The sequence below is a fragment of the Rhinopithecus bieti genome, unplaced genomic scaffold, assembly GCF_001698545.2.
Source record: "Rhinopithecus bieti isolate Rb0 unplaced genomic scaffold, ASM169854v2 scaffold_8035, whole genome shotgun sequence".
NCBI lineage: Eukaryota > Metazoa > Chordata > Mammalia > Primates > Cercopithecidae > Rhinopithecus > Rhinopithecus bieti.
In genome coordinates this window covers 1,198,210-1,213,267 of record NW_016806092.1, presented here as the reverse complement: position 1 = coordinate 1,213,267, position 15,058 = coordinate 1,198,210, and the positions used below count along the sequence as shown (strand labels likewise).

At 34.8% G+C, this 15,058-nt stretch overlaps 1 protein-coding gene across 1 annotated transcript in view; it reads right to left on the bottom strand.

Moving 5' to 3' along the window:
* Nucleotides 1-15,058, bottom strand: part of ADAMTS19 (ADAM metallopeptidase with thrombospondin type 1 motif 19) — a 271,163-nt gene that overhangs the window by 129,450 nt on the left and 126,655 nt on the right. Inside the window, 1 exon segment of the mRNA XM_017874729.1 lies at nucleotides 13,884-13,989. Within this exon segment, the coding sequence (XP_017730218.1) occupies nucleotides 13,884-13,989 (106 nt within the window).

Sequence of the window (15,058 nt, the reverse complement as noted above, 5' to 3'; positions counted from 1 at the left end):
GTCTACTGATTTATCAACTGATATAGGATCATAGAAACACCAAATACACTATAATTAGAGATGTGAAACTACTGCGGCTTCTTGCCAACACAGAGAAACTGCGACATGAAAAAGTTAACAGATGATCTACTCCAGGAAGGTTGCTTGCTTTACTCTAGGATATGCATTTGCCAAGAAACATCAGAGAATTGCAAACAGAAAGCCAACTCTTCCAAGGTCATTCATTAGCTGGGTGATTTTTTTCCCTCTTCCACTAACTCACTCCAACATCCAAACCTACATTTGGAGAGAATCTGGTGTGGGAGGGCTGCCATATCTATACTGGCTGAAGTCTCATTATGATAATTAACTTGGAAAAACTGCTTATTATTCTACGTGGTATCATTGTCTAAAAATATCAAATACGAAAGCCATGTTAGTGGTCTACAAGAGTCTTCATGATAAGTAAACTTCCTGTCAATCTAGTTATAAACCTCTAAAAGGTATGAAAGCACTCCAAGAAAGAACAGAAAAATGAAAGGCCAGTGAAAGCTGAAGATCTCCTTTTCACGTTAAGGAATTCATAAAAATAATACTACTAATTATTGTTATCATTCAATCACTCTGTATTATGTGCCAATCATTGTGCCATGACATTATAGTATCACAAATCCTAACAATGAACCTTGAAATTAAAAACTATCCAAATTCTAGGAATAAAGGAAATGAATACAGAGGATTGATTTATCCAAAGCTTGTTCATTAAGTAAGTGGCAGAACAACAACTCAAGCCCAAGGCTGTATGTCTAATAATGCACTTTCCCTCTTAACTATCCACATAGGTAGTTTTTAACATTTACCAAGGCATTTGTGTCAGGGGAAGATACCTGTGACATCTGCTATAGAAAATTCTTTTTTTTTTTTTTTTTTTTTTGAGACGGAGTCTCGCTCTGTCGCCCAGGCTGGAGTGCAGTGGCCGGATCTCAGCTCACGGCAAGCTCCGCCTCCCGGGTTTACGCCATTCTCCTGACTCAGCCTCCCGAGTAGCTGGGACTACAGGCGCCAGCCACCTCGCCCGGCTAGCTTTTTTTGTATTTTTTAGTAGAGACGGGGTTTCACCGTGTTAGCCAGGAGGGTCTCGAACTCCTGACCTTGTGATCCGCCCGTCTCGGCCTCCCAAAGTGCTGGGATTACAGGCTTGAGCCACCGCGCCCGGCCAGAAAATTCTAAAGAGTACAATGGGGACAGTATCTTTAGATAGCCATTACTAATTTTAGTTGGTCAACAATAACTACAAAAAATTAATTTTCAACATTTTAAGGAGCAACGGATTTCTAGAAGAGCATATTTGGTTTGTGCCTGTCGTAACAATTTATTATTATTTCATCTATTTCCCATTCTAAAAGTCTTAGGAGATGATGTACTTTATAGGCATTTCTATTTCATTCTTTTATTTTTCTTTTTTCTTTCTTTCTTTCTTTTTTTTTTTTTCTGAGACAGAGTCTTGCTGTATTGACCAGGCTGGAGTGCAGTGGTGTGATCTCAGCTCACTGCAACCTCTGCCTCCCAGGTTTGAGCAATTCTCAGGCCTCAAGCTGGCATGCTGGCCAGAATGGTCTTGAACTCCTGAACTCAAGTGATCCACCCACCTTGGCCTCCCAAAGTGCTTGGATTACAGCACACCTCCACTGTGAGCCATTATACCTGGTCTTTATTTAGTTCTTAGTGTATATAATTTCCTCTTAGAGCATATCCTCTCTTCTTAGAGCAGATATATGACTGCACATCAATGCAAATGAGTGCCAAATATTATTCACTTCTGAAAAGGACTCTTCTTGGAAGCTGAGAGAGGGTAACCAAATCTGCGTATGCCTCCTGGGGCATATGCTAACTTCTTTAACTATAGTCATCATGCTGTACACTAGGTCTCCAGTGCTTATTCATCTTGTGGTTGAAGGATTGTAACCTTTGACAAATATCTCCCCTTTCCCCTCATCCCACAGCTCCTGGCAACCACCATTCTTCTGTTACTATGAGTTTGACTTTGTTTTTGTCGGATTCTACATATGAGTAAGATCATGCAGTATTTGCTTTTCTGTGTCTGGCTTATTTCACTTAGCAAAATGCCCTCAAGCTTCATCTACGCTGTTGCAAATAGTAGAATTTCCTTCTTTTTAAAGACTTAGTAATGTTCCATTTTATATATATATAATTATCTATATATATTATCTATATATATAATATATATACACACACATAAAATTCCAATTATATAATGTATATTATGTTGTGTGTAAATATACATATATAATAATACATATAAAATAAATATTCCATGATATATAGAATTATGTTTATATAATAGAAATATATATATGTGTGTGTATATATATGCATACACACACACCCCCCACATTTTCTGTATACATTCATCTTTATACATTCATCTGTTGACAGATACAGGTTGTTTTCATATCTTGGCAGGTATGTTTCCATACCTGTTCTGAATTAACAGAATTTCAATTAAATACTCCTAATACTACAATTGCTAGATTTGGCCCTTCCGCATTCATAACTTTAGGATTTGGATGAACTAGTTGGACAGGTCTGTCCATGCAAGTCTCATGCAATATCAAAAAACATTCTAAACACTTTGAATATGCACATAGCATCTGTTTTGAATCAAGTTTCACTGACAATCTATGCATAATAATATTTTACTAAGATAACTACTATATTCAATCATTTACTTATTTGATATATATCAAGAGCCTAATACATACCAAAGTCTGGTTAGACTTTAAGGTAAACTCATCGTAACTGAAATATAATTGAACTATTGTATTTTCATACAATAGTTTATTTTAAATAGGAATTCAAAATATCATCTACCAAAAGGGAAAAATATATTGCCATTATATTTGCATAGCAATAAAACCATATTTTCTCATTAAATAATATTACTTAGTCAAGACATTACTTGAGCATTCCTTGACTCAAACTGATTCTTCCACTCTGGGATTCAATTGTCTTATGTCCTGGACCTCAAGATGACCAACAGATGAGCATTCATACAACAAATGTTTATTCACTTGTACAACATATGTTGGAGTTCTTATGATGTATAATATATTCAACCTTGTGCTGTGAAAAAAATGTATTAGACATGAATCATATTTTCACAGATTGCTATTCAGTTGGGAACTTATACATAGGTAAATATCAGTATAAATCAGTGTATCTCAGAAATAATTTTAAGTGACAAATGATATTTAAAATAATCAGTGTAAGAAACTTAAAAGTGGAAACAGGCCGGGTGCGGTGGCTCATGCCTGTAATCCCAACACTTTGGGAAGCCAAGGTGGGTGGATCACTTGAGGTCAGGAGTATGAGACCAGCCTGGCCAACATGGTGAAACCCTGTCTCTACTAAAAATACAAAATTAGCTGGGTGGGGTGGTGAGCGCCTGTAATCCCAGCTACTCAGGAGGCTGAGGCAGGAGAATGGCTTGAACCCAAGAGACAGACGTTGCAGGGAGCTGACACAGTGCCACTGCACTCTAGCCTGGGCAACAGAGTGAGACTCCATCTCAAAATAAATAAATAAAGTGGAAACATATTTCTAACCAGGCTTTCAAATTTACTTTCACAGAAGTGATAGCATTTGTCGTGGCCATTAATAGGTAAGTACAATTGGGATAGGTATAAATCATTAGTGCTGGAAGTTGGGATAATAAAAATAATGAATAAAGGCATGATGTTTGAAAAGTATGGTTCATTTGCATTCATAAAATAGAGAAGTAGATTGTAAAGTTACAAAAATAGACTAGGGTCACTCTATAGAAGTCATGAATCTAAGGCTAAGGAATTTCAAATTCATTCATTAGGTTGTGAAAGGCAATAAAGTTTTCTGATATGAAGGTTAGGACCACATTTCAGGAAGCTGAATCTTAGTAATGTGTGAATACATTAGAAAGATGAGGTAGCAAAGGAGAGGACACCAGTTAAGTGGATACTGCAAGAGTCCAAGCCAGGAGGAATAACAGAAGAAAGAATAGATGGTTGAGATAGCTTTCTCAGATGAAGAATGAATAGAATTTGGCCACTGATTATGGAAGTAACTAAGGGGAGAAAGAGTTAAAGATGGCTCAGATGTCTCAACTAAAGGCCTTGTGGCAATAATGGTGCCAATGACAGAAATACAGATGTCTGAAGAAGCAGGTTTATAACCTGGCCCTCCCCTCTATTCTATCCAGGCACAATTTCCAGAGAAGTAAGTATGTATGTAAATGTTATTGATTCCAAAGGCTTATTAGTCACAAGGCATCTATATTCTTGGTACTCTGGCAATCCTTAAAATTTTAGCAGGTGGGCCAAATATTTATTGCCTTCAACGAGGTAACTTTGCATATTTATTGCCCCATTAACCTTTTAATTCCAAAGAAACTCCTGAATTGCCCACTTAGTGGAAAAACCATGTCTCCATGCCAAAGTTTAATAATATACAGTAGACCTTTTCCTCTGGTTCAAAATCAAAACAAAACAAAAAATACATATGCATTTTTGGCTATATCAAAACATGCTTGATATTTTTATAATGAAATGAAATATAAGTAATTTCCCCTAACTCATGTAATTTTACCCAACTCAACATCTCTATGAAGTAGACAGTCTAATTATCACATAAAGTTCTCAATCAGTGGGCAAGTGGTATATGTTTAATGCAGTCTCTTTCAACTTGTAAAAATATAAAACTCTATTAGGGCTATATTGGTTATTTTCTTGAATTATCTATTACAAGCATAAGTTATAAATGTGCTAACATGCTGGGAATATGACAGCGAACTAAGTAGACAAGATCTCATTATCTACAAACAGAAGAAAGAGACATAGGGTAAAGAGTTACATTTTGAAAAGTTTTATGAATAAAATTAAGGAAGGCAAAGGGGAATAAGCCCAGGCAGTGGTTGTGCTTACAATTTTAAGAAATGTTATCAGAAAGGCCTCACTGAACCCTGATACATGAGTGGAGAACTAAGAAGAAAGGGAGACAGCCATGGGGCTGCTCTGGAGAACTTCCCAGGTAGAAATCAAAGGAAAGACAAAGTCCCCAAAGTGAGTGTTTGTCTTCTATGTTTGAGTTTCAACAAAGAGGCAATGAATCTGGAGTGCAGTTGGTAAGAAGGGAATGACAGGCTATAGGGAAGGAGGCTAGAACACGTAGAATTTGGTGGGCCGTGGTGTGGGCTGGGGATTTTACAGGGTGAACCAGGAAGCTTTTGGAAGGTCCTGAGTAAAGAAGCCAGGCGATTTGCTTTGTTTTAAATGAATCTCCCTGACTCTAATTTGAAAACAGGCTATAGGATGCAAAGGCTAAAAAAGAAAGATTATTTAAGAGGCTACTGTAATAATCCAGATGAGAGGTGTTGGTAGCTTAGTCCAAAGAACTAGCAGGACAATTAGTGAGAAGTAATCAGATTTTGGATGTATTTTGAAGGTAGAGTCAACAGCTGATGAATTGAATGTGAACTATGAGAAACAGAGAACACCCAAAGATAATTCTTTGGCTTTTGGTTGTCCCACTAGAAGGATGGAGCTTCATTTACTGTCATAGGAAGACTTCAGTGGCAACACTTTTGGGGCTGTGGTAGTCATTTCTGCATGTGTGTACCAGAATAAAGTCTCACTTATGTGGATATGGGTACATTTCAAAATATAGAATATTCTTTTATAAAAATTTACCTGATACTTTATTGAAAGTCTCATCCAATATCAAAAAACATTCTAAACACCTTGAATATGCATGCAGCACCTGTTTTGAATCGAGTTTCACTGATAATCTATGCATAATAATATTTTACTAAGATAACTACTATATCCAGTCATTTACTTATTTGATATATATCAAGAGCCTAATATATACCAAGCACTGTCAAATGCATGAAGAATCCCATTATAAGCAAAAACAGATATGGTTCCTCACCTCTAGAAGCTTACAGCCTAATGAAGTATATATCTAACAGATGAACAAATGTGCATTTATGAAGGAGGTGGTGCCACTGAAATGATTAATAGAGAAACTGACCCACAGAGAATGCTTTCTTTAGAACATGACTACTGAGGGGGTATATGAACTTTGAGCAGGAGGAGATAATTAAACTAAGCTTAAAAAGTAAGTATACTCCAAGTAGTATTTAGGTCCTGCAGTGTGAAGGAACATGGTACTTTTTAAGTTCTGGGGTATGTACATGATGCACAGGTTTGTTACATAGGTAAATGTGTGCCATCGTGGTTTGCTGCACCTATCACCTAAGTATTAAGCCCAGCATGCATTAGCTATTTTTCCTGATGCTCTCCATCCCCACCTCCTCCCCACCAGGCCCCAGTATAAGCTGTTCCCCTCCCTATTTCCATGTGCTCTCACTGGAACATGGTACTTTGGAAACACTGTAGGAACTCTAGTGCTGAGAATGAAAGGGGGAGTGAAATGAAGTATGGCTAAAGAGATAAGGTGGGGACAGATAATCCCGGGCCAGCCCAGAAGTAAGTTGAGTAAAGTTAGCTAGAAGAACTCTTCCATGTTTCTGGCAGAGCACTGTAATTAATGACATGGGCTTTGGATTTGGACAGACTTGGCTTTGATCATGGATTCAGGCACTTATTAGCTGTGTGAGCTTTGGCAGTCATCATCTCTAAAGTAATATTATTGCCTTCCATCTTTAGGTGGGAGCAGAAGTCTTTGGCCTCAATGTGCTAAGCCAGTGCAAAATTCTTCAATAAATCTGGACTTCAATAAATCTCCAAATTTAGCAAGGTCAGAAAATGGTCACGGGATTATGCTATTAACAGGTATATTTAAAATGATTTTTCCCAGATAATTTAGATATTGTATAATATCTTAGACTTGGGGCTAAATCTTCCTAAAACCATACACAGTAATGCAAGGGTTAGTTTACTTTTGGTTGGAATCCACAAAGAAAATGGAATTATTTGTAAACTTTAAGAAAAAAAGCCTATGTTCTGTGTGTGTGTATACAAACATGGTATCTTTATTTATATAACAAAATACTCTAAGGCACCACTAAATATTTGTACAAAAGAACAACTTTTATTATTTGCAGTGAATGGCATCATAGGATTATGTCTACATACTTCACAAATAAAAAGGACAAAGATATACAAGTGTAGACCACCTTTCAGGCCAAAAATAAAAATGATGGCTTTCTAGCAACTCAAATGCAACTTCCTAGTGCAACACTGACTTAGACTGAACAGCGACTGTCACATCTGTTATGTGGGAGGGCTACTCAGAGTGTGACCTGTACACTCGCTGCCATTTGATGAACTCTTTTTACTACTGAGTTGTATCCAGATAAGTAGCTGGTGCTAGAATGTAAATCAGCTACATCATTAAGCACACAGTTTACTTCAGCTTTTTTTCACGTCAAGACTCTTTCAATGAAGGAAGCAATGTCCTATATTCTGGCATTGATCGCTATCTCATCACAGACCACACTTGAGTAGTAAGATCATTTATTGAGCAGTTAATGCAAAATACACATTTAATGGAGAGAAATTTACTATGCATACTAAAGTAAATTCTAGATGGTTTAAAGTGTTAAACGGTGAGAGAAAGACAAAGACACACACACACACAGAATATAAGACAACAATACAAAAATGTGTTCCCCTAATTTTAGAATGAGAAAGTACTTGTAATTGCAAAAACCTACAGAAGAAATTATAAAAGTATGGAATTTGATGATTTAAAATCTACAAGTTATAAACATTAAAAATCAAGATTAAACCAATTATTAGAACTAGGAAAATCTTTACAATATACTTAATGAAAACAGAATGACATTAATATTGAATAAACTCCTGAAAAATGAATCTCTATTAGTTTCAGTTTTCTCATCTGTAAAATGACAATCATAACAATACTTAGCTCAAGATTTTTTATGCAGTTGAATTAGATCTGAATACACAGCATTTAGCAAAATACCTGCTAATAAAAGCTGTTGTTTTTATTAGAAACTCTTTGGCAACTCAACATAAAATATGGGATTTTGCAAGTTTAAAAATATTGTGTAATTGTGTAGTAGAGTTCACGAGTTTGAGTAGTCTAAAATCGGCACATTCCAAAGAACTATTTACTCCTTGCCTGACTGCTTGGAAGTAACCTCTAAGTCCTTGGGATATCCCTCCAAAGTATCTTTGACAGGAATATCTTTGTTTAGCTGGAGGCCTTCTACCACCACGAGTTTTGCTAACAATGTGATTTATGGCGGGGACTAGGGCCAGGTTAACCTCAGGAGGGAATGGAGACTTGAAGGTTTGCCTTATAGGAAGTCAACCAAGCCTACATGATCAAACTCCAGTAAAATCCCTGGATATCAAGGCTCAGTATAGCTTCTTGGGTTGCCAATACTTTGTGCATGATTTCACACGTTGTTGGGAGAATTAAGCACTGTCTGCACAACTCCACTGGGACAGAATAACTGGAAGCTTGAGCCTGGTGTCTCCTGGACTCTGGCCTATGTGACTTTTTCCCTTGATGATTTTAATCTATATCCTTCCATGGTAATAAACTGTAACCATGAGCAAAACCACTTTGCTGAGTTTTCTGAGTGATGCTAGCAAATCAACGCAGATTAGTCTTAGGGACTCTTCCCTCAAAGCACACCAATCTAATAACAATTAATATATTAACAAGTTTTGGCCTAAAATGAAAGTAAAATCCCTTTCTTTAACAGACTGTTGTTCACAAAGATCATATAAAATATAGTGGATATAATAAATATGTGCATATATATATGAATTCAATAAAACATCAATTTCATGAAAAATTTCTAAGTATTTTCATTCACAAAATAAAGTTTTAGACTTCATCACATTAAATTATGAAGATCCCAATTATATTTGATGAATATGTGTTAATTCAGCACTACCAGTAAAATATTTCTTGTCAAAAATTTTAGTTACCAGAAAAATAATAACTCCTGGCTGGGCACGGTGGCTCATGCCTGTAATCCCAGCACTTTGGAAGGCCGAGGTGGGCAGATAATGAGGTCAGGAATTCGAGATCAACCTGACCAACATACTGAAATTTGGTCTCTACTAAAAACAAAAATAAATAGCCAGGTGTGGTGGTGCGCGCCTGTAATCCCAGCTATTCAGGAGACTGAGGCAGGAGAATTGCTTGAACCCAGAAGGTGGAGGTTGCAGTGAGCAGAGATCGCAAACCACTACACTCCAGCCTGGGCTACAGAGGGGGACTCCATCTCAAAAAAAATAATAACTCCTACTGTTATTGTTTAGGAAGCAAAATTGTTCTGAAACAATTTTAAAATGTTGGCTTAAATAATTTATTTCTTCTCTCTTACTGTAGATCTTAATTTACACTTTTCTATATAATTGTATATATCTTTAAGTTGATAATTTGCCAAAGGAAAAGTCAATACATTTTGCTGACTTTGTTTTAGATTCCTTTGCACTAGTAAGAGAAAAATTGTTGGTTCTCTTTATTTACGCAAATTTTCATCCCCAAGAGTCATTTTTTTAAATACTTAGTGGACTGTATTGATTTTTCTAGCTTTATGTGAACTTGTTCTGAGAATTTCTAGAAATCAAATTCAAGTCAACAAACATAGATACATTCATTTAAAATCTGTTTAGAAACATTTTATATGTGATTATAAAGGTATTAAAAAGTTTACATGGAATCATTCTGTCATTCTAAGATTGTGAGTTGCAGAATTACATGATATCATAGTTCATTATTAGTTTCTAGAAGATAGTCTTCACGTATCTAATTTAACACAAAAAAAGAAAGAAGGAAATCCAAAAGGAAGAAGAAAAATATAGGATTAAAGAGTTTCACTTAAGTAGCTAACTCTTAATCATACCTCTAAATAAAAGAGCTCTGCGTGTATGTGTGTGTGTGTGTGTGTGTACGTGTGCAGGCACAATGGCATGCACATAGAATCTGTAGATATCATTATTTAACATCCATGAAGACTTTACCCACTGGAGAGACTATGAGCATTTGGACATTTTTTCTTGTATTCTTCTTTCTTTATTTCTTCTTACATTGTGCCTTATATCTTATAATGGATGATGATGATGTAATTCATACAGATAAATTTCTTCCTACTTGTTTTTTATAAACATGACATTCTGACTGCTGTTGCCTCTCACTGTCTAGCATCATGAAAACACCAGCCACTACTTTTGAGACAAATATTGCTTACTTTTGAGACAAATATTGCTTACTGCTATGGAGAATTTTCAGTAAAGGAGTAGTTTAACCTATATCACATCCTGGTCCTAGTCCATCAAGTATTACACATACCTTTGGCACATCTCTATTGCTTTTGGGTACAGCTCTATAAAAGTCAAATAAAATAATATTTTCGTACCATTTGAACTATTCCAATCTTAGCTCCTGGTCATAAACCAACATTTCTACTACATAAAGCTGAAGTGGCTTTTCCTTAAATTACCTCATTTAGTTTTCAGTTAAAATAGTTGTAGCTCCATGGTCAACAGTTTAGATGTTAATAAATTAACTTGTATTGCATTTGATTCCCTTAGTGTTTCTCCTACATTTTAGAATGCAATGAAGATTGAAGAAATTAATTTTGCATATCTGGTTTTAAACATACTGGTTTTAAAATATACTTCTTAAAAGTAAACTATTCAGCGTACTTGACAAAATTATTTAAAATCTGTTTACAAAATACACACTGTTTTATATCAAGGTGTTACTGCATAGCTCAAGAGCAAAATCATAATTATTCATAAATCTGTATTTTATGAGAATTCCATTTATGATTACCCGTATCTTTATAAAATTATTTATTAATAAGTTTTTCTTGCCTCTAGACATTATTCTCAGCATTTTCCTTCAAATGATGCCTATGATTTTCATAGGTTTTATGATTAAACTGAAAATACCTTTCAATTGTCAAAATTGTTTTGGAATTAAGAATCTATGGCCTATCATTCCTAGAATGAAATATTAAACAAAGTTAGTGCACTGCATACTTTCCCTAAAGGACGAGGATGTTAAAGAATATTTATCTTTTTTTATTTTTATTTTTTATTTTATTTTATTTTTGAGATGGAGTCTCGCTCTGTCACCCAGGCTGGAGTGCAGTGGTGCGATTTCGGCTCACTGCAAGCTCTGCCTCCTGGGTTCATGCCATTCTCCTGCCACAGCCTCCCAAGTAGCTGGGACAACAGGCACCCACCACCACGCCTGACTAATTTTTTGTATTTTTAGTAGAGACAGGGTTTCACCATTCACATGATGGTCTCGATCTCCTGACCTCGTGATCCGCCCGCCTTGGCCTCTCAAAGTACTGGGATTACAGGCGTGAGCCACCACGCCTGTAATCTTTTTTTTAAATTAACAAATTAACTCCTCATATTCTTGGTCAGTTGACTGAAGACTGAAAGCCTATATGGGAGAATCTGAAAGGACACTTGATCCTTGAACAACATGGGTGTGAACTGTGTAGGTCACTTAGAGGCAATTTTTTAAACACTAAACAAGGATCAAAATTGCAGTGTTTGCAGGTTGCTAAACTTGCATATATAGAGGACAAACTTCTCAAATAAGTGGGTTCCACAGAACCAATTGCTGGACTTGGATATACATGGGTTTGGGGATATGCAGAGATCCAGGAACCAATCCCCCGGCAAATACCGAAGGGCAACTGTATATCTATACATTTAAAAATGGTGACATCAAAAATCAATTACTTGAAAATTATTAGGACAGTAGATTTTAAGTTCTCAACACAAAAACTGCTATGTATGTGAGGTAATGCTTATGTTAATTTGCTCAATTTTGCCATTCTACAATGTGTACACATTTCAAAACATTTGTATGGAGTAAATTTTGATCAATTAAAAAAATTAAAAATCAATTGGTATTGGTATTTTTCTGTTTCTTAGGCTGGGTTATGGATACATTTGTACATTTAATTTTTGATAATTCAATGAGCTGTGTAATTAGGATCTGATCACTTGTGTTTACTTGAATAACTTTTTAAATCAACTACTGTCATGTCCGATGTAAATTGTTTCTTCTAATCTTTCTTTTACCAATCAAATTCCACTGCCAACTAAACTTTCCTCAACTGTCTACAGACTCCAGGAATATAATGAAAATGAAGTGAGCTGGGTGTACCATACTAGGGTGTTGCGGCCTCTGATGAACTGAGAAAGATGGGTCTAATTTAAAGGGTACGGATGCTACCCAGCTCCTAGGAATGGTTGCCATATGGGACAGGGTTGAGTGTTACCAGGTCTGCAAATCTTACCTTTATGTCAAATTTATACTTTTTTAATGTTGGCAACTAATTGAATTTTTTAAACACTGAAGGCCAAACTAAATATGTCTTTAACTAAAGAGCCCTCCCTCCATAAAGATCACCTCCCTAATAGGGCCTCACTAAATCTGAGTCCAATTAAAATACTTGCATTTATATTGCTGATACTGCCAGCAATTAGGGAAGCCTGCATTCAAAATTAAGTCTGATTCCCCAACCTGTGCCATTTCTTTCTTTCTTTCTTTTTTTTTTTTTTTTTTTTTTTTTTTTTTTTTTTTTTTTTTTTTTTTTTTTTTTTTTTTTTTTGAGATAGAGTCTTGCTCTGTCGCCAGGCTGGACTGCAGTGGCATAATCTTGGCTCACTGCAACCTCTACCTCCTGGGTTCAAGCGATTCTCCTGCCTCAGCTTCCCTAGTAGCTGGGACTACAGGTGCGTACCACCACGCCCAACTAAGTTTTGTATTTTTAGTAGAGATGGGGTTTCATGTTGGCCAGGATGGTCTTTATTTCTTGATCTCGTGATCCACCTCCCTCAGCCTCCCAAAGTGCTGAGATTACAGGCATGAGCCACCATGCCAGGCCGCCATTTCTACTTTAATAAACTTCCTACAAATATGATCATAGCTTTATGTAATTTGAATCCTAAACTAATCCCAAAACAAAGGTATTATCCCAATTCACTGATGAGGAATCTAGGCCAGAAGATAACAGATAACTTAATGGAACAGTTTGTTAATGTTATGGAACAGTCTGACCTGAGTTGAATGGCTTGAGTTCAAACCCCTCGCTTCAACAATTACCATTTCAATAATTTCAGGAGGGTAAATTCTCTATATTTCAGTATTTTTCCTATAAAATGGGTATACTAATAACACATCACAAAATTGTTGTGAATATATACAAAGCACTTAAAAACGTGTCTGGCAAATATTAATAGTAAGTACTATGTAAGTGTTGCCATTACTAATTATTGCTATTAATTTCAGTGAAATGAAAATTAGAACAATAACTACTTCTTTGGGTTTTGTATTAAATGAACTAATCTATTGAAAATGTTTATAACTGTTCCTGAGCCATAGTTAATATTCAATACATGTTTATTATATGTCTAATTTCATTGTCTTTCAAGTACATTACATCTAAATCATGTGAGTTAATTCCTTTACTTGTGCCTGGTAATAACAAATACAGGTAGTAGCAGAGGCTGGAATTACTTTCATTTGTACTGAGTGAATGTTTGAAAAGTTTATAGCTTTGTAGTCTCATGATTATGGAAATATTTGTGTCATTTAAAAATCTGTAGTGAAATCAATCATGCACTATGTAATGACTGTCTTGATAAGGATTTTAATAATGTAATAAGATTTTATTCAAAGAAGCAGGAATAGTTGCAACACTCAAAAGACATTCTTTAAATGTAGTCGGTCTTCACCCCTTCTTTTCTCCCTAGTTTTTCAAAAACTTGAAGCCCAGAGAAAAAATCAAAAGATATCCAGGTAATTCAGTAACTCAAATTACAAAGTTATATGCTAACATATTTAACATAGCCATGATTTTTACTTACTTGTGACCCATTTCATGAGCAATTGTAAAAGCAAGATTCAAGCCATTGTCTTCAGCAATAATACATTTTCTCTTTTCACTACACATTCCACTCAAGTAAGCTATACCTAGAAAATACAAACATTAATTATTATATGTCTGAATGAATATGCAAATTTTAAGTAGTTATTAGCTGAGAATATGCAAATTTTTTACTAGTTATTCGCTGCAGGAATGAAAATGGCAGTTGTCACGACTAAACTGTCAGTATTAATCTGTGAAATCTAGCCCTAATAAATGAAATTTTAGGGGCAAGTGTATATGTATAAGCCAGGCAAAAACTGTTCATATCATTTTCATTTTCATATTTTAGATAACATTATTTTACCAATTATCAAATCCCAAAGGAATAATATAAGAATATATGTTATAAATACCAATTTCATCATGTAAGACAAATGAATAGTTACAACTTAGAAAATGTAATGAAACAGCAATGATTAATTTAAATATATTCAATTATTGTGAAGAACATAGTTTTGAAAAAGTATTAATGCAAAATAAACTACATATAAGGCAGTTTTGAACTTACATTTACATTTTGAATTGATACAATTGTGAAATTATATTTATGAAATACTATTTTAATATGGCATAGAGCTATCTGTCATATTTGAAATACCAGAAATATTTTATTTGAAAATTTCTTGGCAAAATGGTATCTTGCATAGTTTATGATACTGAAATATTAATTAAGATAAAATTTTAGCAAGATATTTGATCTTTTGGTTTAAATTATCAATAAAAAGGGAAATATTTAAACTCCTTAATATTCTTTAGTCAAATATTTATGCTCTGTTTTACTAATTAAGACATATACTTGAATAATCATTTCAGAAAATGAATTGTTATCAAGTATAAGTTATAATGTTATTTTCAAATAACAAAAGTTATTATAATATCAATTATTTTGATACATTATATGTTCTGTATTTCCCATATCCTTATAAAATAAATTTTAAACTCCTTTTATAGATGAAGATATTTAGGTCTAGGAAGTTCTGATTTACCAAAGATCACATAATTACTAAACATGATGGAATGGGGATTTAATTTCACCTTTGAATCCATCTGCTGGATATTTATTTTGTTTCTGAAAAAAAATTTAATGCAGAGCTTGCCCTAATTAAAGATGGT